General features: G+C 40.7%; 1 protein-coding gene across 1 annotated transcript in view; it reads right to left on the reverse strand.

Annotated features, from left to right (window-relative positions):
• The window catches only part of LOC146397416 (uncharacterized), a 37074-nt gene extending 24883 nt beyond the window's left edge, over positions 1–12191 (reverse strand). The window contains exons 1-2 of the mRNA XM_084989961.1: positions 12151–12191; positions 10671–11878 (exon numbers count right to left, since the gene is read on the reverse strand). Coding sequence (XP_084846087.1) covers positions 11161–11878; positions 12151–12191 — 759 coding nt within the window. The 3' untranslated portion in view covers positions 10671–11160. The remainder of the gene's footprint in view (positions 1–10670; positions 11879–12150) is intronic.
• Between the last annotated feature and the right edge of the window lie 239 nt (positions 12192–12430).

The raw sequence follows: 12430 nt of genomic DNA on the forward strand, positions 1-12430 counted from the left end.
ATCCCATCCTCCTTGCCTTTAAGAATCAGAATGTTGGAAAAAACAGATGAGTAAACAGAAGATATTAATACAATATAAAAGTGCCAAGATAAGTTGTACACTAACCCAAGAGAAGCAGATCTCTCAGAATTTGACATGGAGATGGCTTCCTAAAATAAAAGGGAAAAAAAAAAAAAACCATAAAAAAAACCCTTTACTCCCATTTTCCCTAATGGAGCCAGACATAGATGTAATAATTTACAATCAGCGAGCCTTTGGTGGATTCCTAGGTAAGCCTTACTTTTCTCAACTATAAAACAGAGCCAATACTACCTGCCCTCTAAGATTGTTTCATGCAACAAATTATTATAAAGTATGAATCAAAATTAAGCATGTGGTAGGCATTCAATAAATGGTAACAATTATTGTTATTCATGATTTTGCTTATATAATGCGAGGATTCAGAACACCTGAAATGTGTCATACTCATTAATAACAATGGTCGATAAACTATGTCAAGAACAAAAGTAAATGTAATACATAGAAAGGGTATTGATTCTATAACTGGAAAAGACATTCCCATATCTCCTTCAAAACTACCACCATCATCACCATCATCATTATCACTATGACATTCATATAAATAATAACAGTTGATGGCATGGATTCAGGATTTATTATAGATATTGCACCTTATAAGGTTGATCTCATTGAATCTTCACAGGAATTCTGTGAGGCAAATAATATCATCACCACTATCAGGAAATTGAGATCCAGAAGTTTGAATAATATGATCATATTGATGGAAGACCTAATAATTTATTCCCCAAAATGATACCTTACATACTTTCTAGTACCAAGTATGGTATACAGGAATGTATGCAGAAATATGAGGAATGAATGGCTGAATGAATGAATGAATATAAGATCTGGGATATAGAATACATGAGATAATGGCATAAAATAAAAAATAAAAACAAAAATAAGAATAATAACTATGAAAAATGCTGAGATCTAAAGAAGCAAGAAACTCCAAAGACTAGAAATACATTTCAACAGCAACTTGAAATAACCCTAGGGCCCAATGGACCTGGTGATCTGCTTCTAATCCATGGATAAACTTGGTATTTGCAATGCCTTTTCTTTGAGCTCTGCAATCATTTATCATAAGAGTGCTAGGCCAGGAGCTTACAATCTAATGAAGGGGTTTAAACAAAGATACCAGGAACTATAACACCATACAGGTTAAAGTAAATGAAGTAAGTTAAAAGAAATGCAATGTGTTATGATAAAGGCTCTAAGGAAGGAAAATGTGTATTTGACAAGTTGGATTGAATGAATAATGCTGTTCTTCCAACTTGTCCTGTTCCACCACCCGCTGAAAGGAATGCACATCTGAATGCCCATCTTCCCTAGGCAATGATATTCTCATCCAAGGCTTAAAAACAGGTATGCGATGGGCTTTGCTTACTCCCTAGCCTCCTGTCCTGTCACTTCCCCCTCAATTTCTTATATCTAGCTTTACTGTTCATCTTCAGTTTCTCGACTATAGCAAGCTCTCAGACTTAACCAATCTTTTATACATGCTGATTCCACCATATGGCCATTCTCTTTCATCCAGTTTTCCCACTCTCCCCTTTCACTAGTAAATTCTACTCATTCTTTTTATCTTAGGACTAGCTGCTTCTTTAGTGAAGCCTTCCCTTATCTCCAGTCCAACTCAAGGGCTCAAAGTACTGCTTTGTTACTACTTTGTGGGACTATGTTCACTGCCTTCATAGCTCTCATCTTCATCTATAATTGCACACTTGTAACCAATATAAGAGCAGGATGGACTCAGGAGGATGCAAACAGGCAGCACCTTCATGTAGACCGCTGCATAAAGTTGGGAGATATGGACATTTATTTAAACCATTTAGGGCCTGCTGGTAGAAGAGCTGGGCATTCATGCTAGGCGTTTACATAAATCTTCTTGACAATCTCCCCTCCCCCCTCCTGGGACACCTGCCTTCCCCTCCCTGCCAATGTCCCATCCACTTCCCTTTGCAGCCTGCTGTGAAACAATCAGTAGGTCATCCTCCATCTGTGATCTCCTTTGCTCAGGCCTCTTGGACAACTTTGGCTTCTCTGTCTTGAGTCACATGGTTTACTGCATCTAAAAGATTTTATCCCAGTCTTCACATATCAAAACCCTATCACATTCAGCTCTCAGTTTAAGGGAATCTGATTAACATTCTTCTAAAATACCTATGGAGGATCACCAAAAGAGAAGAGTACAGAATGGCAGGAAAAACTCAGATGGTCAGTCAACATACAGCACCAATCTGGGGGCAACATCCACCAAATAAAATGGAAGCACAGTCATCTGCTAACACATAGCTCCAAAATCATGATGTATTATTTTGTTTTTGACAAATCAATGTAATTCATATCATGCCAATGGTCTGATGTATGTGACTTCTGACTAGCAACACAAATCAGTGTGTTAGATTTCCAAAGAGCCATTAACCTAGAGGTAGCTCAGAAAATGGCAGAAGAGAAAAAATCTTGAAAGTAAATTTATTTTAATTCAGGCTATTGATTACAACAAATGTTGAAAATGTGCCTATTTCAACAGTCATTAAATTACTAAATAAATGTTTTTTTCTTTTCTTTTTCTTTTTTTTTGCACTTTAGGGCCTCACCCGTGGCACATGGAGGTTCCCAGGCTACAGGTCGAATTGGAGCTGCAGCTGCTGGCCTACATCAGAGCCACAGTAATGCAGGATCCAAGCTGCATCTGTGACCTACACCACAGCTCACAGAAATGCTGGATCCTTAACCCACTGAGCAAGGGCAGGGATTGAACCTGGATCCTCATGGATCCTAGTCTGGCTCTTTAACTACAGAGCCACAAAGGGAACTCCACTAAAGAAGTATTCAATCCATGTATTTAATTTGATGCTTTCAATTATAATGGGAAAACAGCATCAGTAAAGGCAATCAGATACACGACTTGTACTTAAACTCATCTTATAACTGTACTGATTTCAGCCCTGTGGCCAACAACCTTAGATATAGAGATTTTTGAAGAATGGATGAGAGATTTTAGCTCCTTAGAGGAGATGCCCCAAAGAGTATTTCTCTAACTAGAATTGCTGCTTTAAGATCTATAGTAGTTTTAATTTAATTTTGTTAGTGGTAAATTATGAAATTCTTTACAGCAACAGTTTGCTACATTTTTGGATGATGTGAGTTCTAGATACATTATACAGAGAAAAGATTTTGAGAAAGGAAAATTGCAGCTTAAGTTAAAAATACATCAGTTATTTTTCTCAACAGTTCCTTAAATACACATTGTTAATTTAAAAGCTTTGCTTCACAGTATTCTCTTGAATTGCATTTTTCCACATGACAAGTATTAGGAGAGCGTAACAAAATATTGAATGAGGAGTGGGTTGAACAGTGGCCCACAAAAAGTTATATCCATGTCCTAAACCTCACAACCTGTGAATGTGACCTTATTTGGAAAAAGGGTCTTTGAAAATATAATTAAAGATGTCTAGCTGAGGTTTATTACCTGGGTGGGCCCTAAATCCAAAAACAAATGTCCTTTTAAGTGAAAGGCTGGAAGAGGAGAAATCATAGAGGAGAAGCTAGATTAAGATTCAGGCAGTGATCAGAGACATCCAGCCACAACGAATGTCTGGACCCATGGATATCTGGCAAAAGCTAGGCAGAATTCTCCCCTAGATCTTCCAGAGGGAGGATGGCCCTGACAACACCTAGGTTTTGGGCTTCTGGCCTCCAGAACTGTGAGAAAATAAATTCTTGTGTGTCAATCCGTCAAGTTTGTGGCAATATGTTGCAGCAACCCTAGAAAGTACATACTACCTATCCTCTATTCTCTGGGAGGCTTTGATTTCATTCATTATTATAGGTTATTATATTTATAAGATACTATAGTCTATTATACTTACAACACAATAATATCAAAGTATGCTTACATTTATGCATTTAGAAATTATTTTACACTTGGATTAAACAATAACATGTGCACATCCAAAATATTTATAGAATGTCTACTAGGCACCAGACCCTTTGCTAGCTTCTGAATAGCTGACTGTCAGCAAAAACAGCCTCAGTTCCTCCCCTTAATTTACATGTAGTCCATTACACATACAGCAGAAAAACCAAGGCTTACTGAAGTATCACGTTATTGACCAGTAGTTGAGAAAACCTTCTGGTGGTATATCTTGCCAGATTATTAAATTTTATTCTGTAGGAACTAAAATCAAAATTAAAAATCACAATGGTGGCAGACAAGGCACAGATGTACACACTGTCTTTTAGACAGTCAACACGCCAGCCAAAGACTTATTATTTAACATCTATTACATGATATTGATTTTTGAAGAAACTAGTTAGATTCCTGTCCCAGTACTCTTTCCTTTACTTAAAATCCACAACTCCTAAAAATAAGAGGGCAGGAAGGAAAAGTGATTAAATTATATACCTTATACTTAGAAAAAATGCACTCAATAATTAAAACTCCAGCATGAGAAGCAGAGAATGGAAGGACATTATTAATGTGGGCAAGGCAAAGAGTTTTATTTTTTTATATTGTATAATCTTTGAGCATCAGATAAAAGCAATGGGCAAGGGCTTTGGAACGTAAAGGATGTTTACACTAATTCAGGCTAGTCATATTAGGTGAGCCTTGAATGAGGAGGGAACAGAAAATCCTAAAATGGTTTTGAAAATTTATTAATTGAGCATTTCTTTTGGGCAGGGCACTGTGCGAGGAAGCCAGTGTGAAATCCTACTCATAGCTCATGATTCAGCTAAATGACATGTCTTACATGAAAGTTCTTCTTTCTGTTTAAGTAACTCCTATGTCTTGTAATACATAGTAGTAATTATGATCTACACAACTAGTCAAGTGCTCCTAATCTACATCAGCAAGACTTAGTGTTAATCAGTAAAGAAGGAATCAAGAAATCTCAGCTCAGACTGAAGTAATGGACGCGTCTTTTCAAAGCAACCCATCCTTCAGAAAACTATTCCTCTCTCACTCTGCATAATCTATGAGGTTGTCAATGCAGTGTCCTATAATCTTCTAGTAAAGGACACACAGCTGAAATATTTGGGAAAAGCCTATGGATATTTGTAGCTGACTTTGAAATGCTTAAGCATGGGAAGGTGTGATGCAAGGAGAGAGGTACAGATAGATGGACAGATATGCAAAAAACAAGATGAGTAAAATATTAATAGTAGAATAGTAGAACGCTGATAGTATTTTTATGCTCACTGTGGAATTCTTTCAAATTTCTTTATATTTAAATAAATGTTCAAAATTTAATCTAGAGAAAAAAATCTTAGTTGTGCCTTTTGGGCTTGATTTAAATTGTAAGTTATATTGCTTCATAAATATCTTTTTTTTGTCTTTCTTTTTTCTTAGGGCCACTTCTCCTGTGGCATATGGAAATTCCCAGGCTAGGGGTTGAATCAGAGCTACAGCTGCCAGCCTACACCACAGCCACAGCAACACCAGATCTGAGCCATATCCGTGACCTTTACCATAGTTCAGGCAATGCTGGCTCCTTACTCCACTGATTGAGGCCAGGGATCAAACCCACATCTTCATAGATATTAGCTGGGTGTCTTTCCACTGAGCCACAGTGGGAACTCCCTCTTCTTAAATATCTTATTTCAAGAGAGAGAAAAACTGTAATTTCTGCTGTGGTGTAATGGAATCAGTAGCATAGTCTTTGGAGCACTGAGATGTAGGTTTGATCTCTGGCCCAGCACAGTGAGTTAAAGATCCAGCATTCCTGCAGCTGTGGTGTAGGTTGCAACTGTGGCTTGGATCTGATCCCTGGCCTGGGAACTCCATATGCCGTGGGGTGGCCAAAAACCGGAAAAACAAAAAAGAAATGAAGGAAGGAAGGGAAAGAGGGAGGGAGGGAGGAAGAAAGAAAGAAAAACAAATCAAGAAAAACTGAAATTTGTCTTATAAAAACTGAAGCCCATGGCTTCAGCTAACTGCCCCACAAATGGTTAATTTTAATGGTAAAGAAACCACTTGATATTTTGCTTTTTGATCTTCTGACAAAGGTGATTTTAGTATTTGTGCAAATGGTACAAAACACTTAACTTTGCTACTGCTTCCTGATAGCTTTCATTAACCAGCTGTTTTAACTTTGGTGATTTCTTCTAAAGTTATTTTTGAAGAAACCTAAATAACAATCCTTTTACTCTCTGGTAGGGATCCCAGGAAACTATGCAGAAATAGCCACTGGCAAGGCGGTTTTACCTCTGGGGAATAACTGGGTATGTGCCTGCATAGGACCGTCTCTTTTAAGTACAATGATAGAACTGTTCTCTTGGAAACATCAGCTGTATTAGGCACTTAGATACAAAACTCTGTTCTAGACATTGTGAGTTCAGAGATGAATCAGACACCTATTTGTCCTTACTAGGATTCATATAAAGACTAAGCTGTTCTGCTACCTTATAGCAAGTAGAATGTTACTTGGGCTAGAAAAGAATATGTTATGAAAATGTTGAATAAATTAATGACAGGAACCTATGTGTAGGATACCACTTTTTCTCTCCAGCCTCATCCATATCTTTAGGAATTTCCATCCCCTTTATTCACACCCCCTAGAACTCTAGAGAAGAAGATGCGATAAAAGAGGGACACACAGGAGCCTTCAAAGGAGGGTTTATGTCTCAGATGGTGAGGTTTGTAACTAGTGTTTGTTGTATCATTATTCTTTAAATCTTTCATACTTTCACAAGTAATATCATGTTCTCACTCAAATTTAACCATAGCAATTATTTTAAAAGTTTAATAGTAACTTCTTAACTCCAAACTGAAAATCAAAAAATTCCTCTTGCATGCCTTTCTTCTGTGGGAAGAGGAAATGCACCAAGAGCCTCTGCTGTGAATCTAACAACTAGGGAAATGTACTTATGTTTGTAGGCAATTGATTCATTTTGGTGTTTTGGGAAGAGAGAGAGAAAAGCTGCTTCTAAGTAGTTCAGGGAATAAACCTCCACTGATTATTCTTTTAAGATGACAGCAATCTGTTCTTGCACTTGATGTATAAAGATCCTGCCCATGGCAATTAGATTTTCCACTAATGGCAAGTTTAAAGCCAAATGAAACTGTCCTTAGAAAGACAAACTTTGAGGGTGTAAAAGTGGTAGGGGGATGGATGAGGAAAAAAACTAGGAGTTATTAGTTATCCTATGTAAGTTCTCCAGTATCCATTTAGATTGATATTAAATTTTATAATGGAGATTGTTTGCATCTGCAGAAATAACCATTATGCCTGCACTGTGTAGCATTTGTTTGTAGAGCCACTCATCTCTTCCTTTGGTCCAAAGATAGAGCACTTAGCCTGGCCTAATCAATTAGTAGATAAGATTCCCCTGATCCAAAGTGATTGTTAATTTGAGTCCCATATTTCAAAGGGGATCACATCTATAGTAGTTATTAGTTGGTTTGCTCATAGATGACATATAACCCAGTCCAAACTTATGCATTATAACAAAACTGGCCGGAATTTCTTAGAAAGTCTGTCTTTCTCATGGGCTAAAGGACTAAGAAACTATAAAATCTGGAGCTGATGTAGCCAGTTCATGCTGTTGAGGGAAGAACCTGTGTATGCAGCAAATTGGAAAAGGCAGATGAAAGCGATGGAAGAATAGCCAAACATCAATGACACCAGGGGAGTCCTCGATTAGCTGAACCTAAAGGTAGAATCATGCCCTTGCAACCAAAAGACTCATGAAAGATAGCATCCTAATAGATGTCTTTCATCTCATTATGGCAGGAGCAGGAAATACAACAGAGATGGAGCAGCCTGGGAATTGGCAAAATGATTCAACAGAGAGCTTCTGAATATTTGGTTGTAGAGAAATGAAATGAAAACTCTACACATTTTTATGTTCTCTATTCTCCTTCTGGACTGGTGGAACAGTCATACAATAAAGCCACTCTTTTCACTAAGCCCATTCTCTTTCAAATTCTCTTTTTAATGGCCGCACCTACTGCACCATGGAAGTTCCCGAGGCCAGGGGTGGAATCTGAGCCACTATTGTAACCTATGCCACAGCTGTGGCAAGGATTCTTAACCAACAATGCCACAGCAGGAAATTCCTGTTTTAAATTCTTAAGTGAGAATATAAATCATTTTAGTGCAGATGGTATAGGTATGTACCAGTGTCTTAGGAACAAGTAACTTACTCTTCCTGATATTCAATAACCATATACTGGATGCCTCCTGGATACCTCTTATGGTACAGAAAGAGCCTAAGCCCAGATAAGAGAGACAAATATACATCCTCTCTGTCCTCAAAGAACAGAGTCCACTATTAGTGACTAAAAGCATGCATCGTTGTCTTCAAATCCTGGCCTCACTGTTTATTAACTACTTAGCAACTCTACTGTGTCCTACTTTTAAAGCAGAGTTTATAACTGACTCTACCTGATGGATTTGTTATAAGGTTTAAGTGAGTTATTATATATCAAGCATTGAGAAGATTGCCTGGCACATAGTCACGCTGTGTGTGGTTGTCAAATAAATAGAGATATAAATTGTAAAAAATAAGGAACTCTTACTCCAGAGGGCGTTATACAAGGGAGAGGGAAAAAAAAAAAAAAAAAAAAAGGCTGATGTTTCTGAATGTTGACTATATGTGAGGTGCTATGCTTGATATGTTATTTGTATGATCATGTTGACCTCTTCCAGGTGGGTTGATTTTCAGAAGAAAGTTATGCATCAGCATACGCACCATGAATAGTCCTTTCCAAACCACACCATCAGTATTAAAGCTTGTTACCAATGTCCTGTGAGACTCAGTGAAAGTGGAGGATGGCTTTTCCTAACTTCTACCTGCATTAAGAATATTATCTATGAATTTATTAAACTCTTCTTGACTTCCTTTGTAATTTCATCCCATAACTCTGGTGCATTCAGAACCCAGGACCTCTTGTGAGCTGGTGAATTTTATTCCTATGAAATCCATCCACTCATGCTCACTGTGAGACAGTGTTTGAGTTTTGCTTGGGCCTCTTGTGCCATCTCTGTCTCAATGTCTTGGTAACATTTAATGAGCACCCTAAGACCATTTTCCTTGACACCCGCCTACCAGGAGAACATACCTATTAAACACTCCATCTCCCTGCTGCTTTCAGGACATTTCTGCTGTTCTGAAAGATATTGCCTTTCATGTCCACCCGCTCTGAAGTAGGAGCTGAGCCTGGCTGGCCGTCCAAGTGCTGTTTCCGAAGTTATTATCTGGTGCCCTAAGGCAAGAATGGCTGGCAGCCCCTGACAGCAGCCCCTGCACGGGGCTCCAGGCTGCCATAATTGGCTTTCTTGCCTCTGCTCCCTGACTTAATGAGAAGATGCCATGTTTGGCTTCACCTACCCACTGCTGTTCAATGGGGCAAGTTCTCACTCCATGTAAATTTGATCAAGCAAAAGCCTCAGCAATTTGGCAGAAGGGGTTTTAAAGTAGAATGGATCTATTGGAGGCTGGGGCATGTTGCCCTAGTGCAACAGTAACAGCTGCTAGGTCAACGGGGGGCTAATAAACACAGGATCAGGGAGTTTTGTCCTCAGTGTCAACTTTAGTCTCCAGTCCCCATTCTTCTGATTATTAAGATTGAGATTGTGGATGACATGTTTGCCTGGCTCTCACTGTAAATTTCACTCTGCATCAATTGAGTCTTTGTCTGAAATTGTCACTTCAGCCACAGAGGTTATGGACCTTCTATTTTAATAAGAGCAAATATTTATTTAGTGATTTCTGCGTACCAGCCATGAATCTAAAAGTTTTAGCTCTATTAACTTCTTTATTGTTCATAGCAACCCTACCAGGTAATCAGCATTATCCTCACTTGCAGATGAGATTAAGAAAATCAGAGTCACATAAAAAGGTAATGGATCTAGGTCTCAAATTTAGGTAGTCTGCTTTTAGCACCAGCAAGCTTAACCACCAGGCCTCGAAATGAAGTATGAGGACTATGTGTTTTCACACCCCTGCAGCTGGTTCACCTATAAGATGCCCAGCTTTGCAGCCAAAGCAACATCCTCCTCGCAGACTTCCCTTGGAAAATATGCCAAGTTCCCCCTTCAGCTATAGATGGTTGTACTAGGAATGCATACCTGACCTAAGATGTCCCAATCCAATTCTGTGTCAGGAATTTGGAATTAAGAAATGGATAGCGAATTAAATGAGCCCTTGGGGGGATACAAGGTCATGTACACATGAGGTTCCCCTCCAGGATGGCGACACCAGAGGACCCTGAACTCACCTCCTCCCATGACAACACCAGATCTACAGCTAGATATGAAACAGACTTCTCTGGGAAAAAAACCTAAGACCTCTCTGAATGACTCCTTTGCATCACATGAGTCAGAAGAGAGGAGGCCAGTGTCACTGAAACAGGTAGGAGAGGCTGGGACACATCTGGCTAGGAACCCCAGTCCAGGGCTGAGACCCACCCTTAGAGGGAACTGCAACACCAGAGGTGCTGAGGAGTGAAGAGTTTGAACCAGACGCCAAGACCTACAGCTGAAAGACAAGCCCCCAGAACATTCAGCTTTGAAAACCAGTGGAGCTACATCCAGGAGATGCACAAGAGATTATAGACCTGAGAAGTACCTCTCAAAGGGCTCGCAGCCTGGACTCACCAGCCTCAGGTTCCCGTTGAGAGCGCTGAAGGTTGTGGCAGGAGAAGCTCTTTCGCCAGGTGGAGCTGGTCCTGAGGGGCAGGCTGTGCTGGGGAAACATGTGGTGCTTGCTGAGAGGCTCTGGAAGGTACCATCTTCCTGTTCCCCCACTGCCCACTTCTTAGCTCTGGAGGTTTACTGGTTTTGGGGTCCTGGTTTTTGCAGCTGCCTCAAGGGTACTCAGCTACAACACCTGGCTCTGGGGACCGAAGGGGTCCCACAGACTGTAACCCACAGAGAGAAAGTTCTTCCACAGCGACCACCCATAGGGGCAGAGCAAGAGGCAAGGGACCCAGGAGCTGGATCTCTCTGTGAAACAGATATTCACTTGTCCTCACCAGCTGTGACCTGAGAGGCGTCTTCTAATTAAACCCATGCTGAGGGCTCAGGTGACCCTTTCCAGAATTCGGAGGCGGTGTAGGCTCTCCCAGGCTGCGCTTCCGACACAGCATCACTCTCTCTGGTGTGTACCTGGTCCCACGGGACTCACAGTTCTTGGAAGCCGGCTCCCCGCCCCAAAGCACAGATTGCTGACTGGAACACACACCCCGTTTTTTTCTGAGAAAGAAGCCTTTTTGCACATTCCAGGAGCTTCAGCCTGAGGGGCGGGCTTCTCGTCAGGAGAACCGCGTCGAGTCTGCAGGGTCCGGAGGAACGCCCCCAGGGCGTTGGACGGCCGCCATCTTTCCGGCCCCGCGCTGCTGGGGCAGTTCGCCCTGCGCTGCACTCGGGAGCTTCGACCGTCCGGTGGAGCCTGGATTTTTACCTCTGATGCATAGGGGACCTCCAGACAGCCTGGCTCTGGTGGCTTTGGCCTGAGGTCGCACAGGGATATGTTTGTGTACTTTAAAAACTTGCCTGAGGCTGGGTAGCCCAAATCAGGTGCGGAGACCTGAGCTTCCAGACGCTGGCGGGTCTGGGCACAGCCTCCACCGCCCTGGCCAAGGAACAAAACTGGCTGCAGGTGGGTCACCAGGGCTGAGAGTCGACCAAGGGCCGGGGCAGGGCTGCAGGATAAGTTTTGTCTACAAGAGGCCTCTCCTTCCAGGTTCGGCAGAGGGTTTGTTTCATTCAGACACAGAGACCAGCAGAGAGAGCCCGGCAAAATAAAAAAAACAGGAATGTGTTCCACATGAGAGACTGCATGGAAATGGGGCTGGAGTCGGCATCTTTATATTTCAAAAGCAAAAATGTGGGCAAAATGCTCTTCTGGGGAGAAGTATCAGGAAGGAAATAAGATTCCGGTGGCAAGTTACACAAAGAAAAAAAGGGGATAGAAACCTCATCTTTTTTTTTTCAGTAGGAAAGTGAGCATCCCTAATCCTATATTGGAGAAGAAATTGATGTGAGAAGAGAATGATGTAGATGTACAGAAAGGTGTAGATAGGAGACTATGAAGTCTTAGATCATCTCCTTGAGAAACTCCAGCTCTCTGTGAGACCCAGCTACACCTGTTGTACTTCTTGCCATGTGGTTATCCATGGTTCCTCTGTAGACTTCAGCTTAAGTCACCTTCACCTTAAACCAGCTGAAATGACCCCCCCGCTTCCTTTGCCGCATGATGACTAAGATATTCAAGATACCATTATGGTAAGTAGCTTTGTTTCATCTCAATATTCCATGTTAGAGTTAACTCTCTAAAAATAAGAAGTATAATCATGCTGTATTTTCTTGGTGTTTAGTAGAACATTATGTTTTTCTATTTTGATTTCCACCTTTTA

Source organism: Sus scrofa, chromosome 13 (assembly GCF_054392235.1).
Source record: "Sus scrofa isolate SSC_HxYL_T2T_F1_AM1 chromosome 13, Sscrofa_HxYL_maternal_Yorkshire_Landrace_v2.0, whole genome shotgun sequence".
In the NCBI taxonomy this organism is placed as follows: domain Eukaryota; kingdom Metazoa; phylum Chordata; class Mammalia; order Artiodactyla; family Suidae; genus Sus; species Sus scrofa.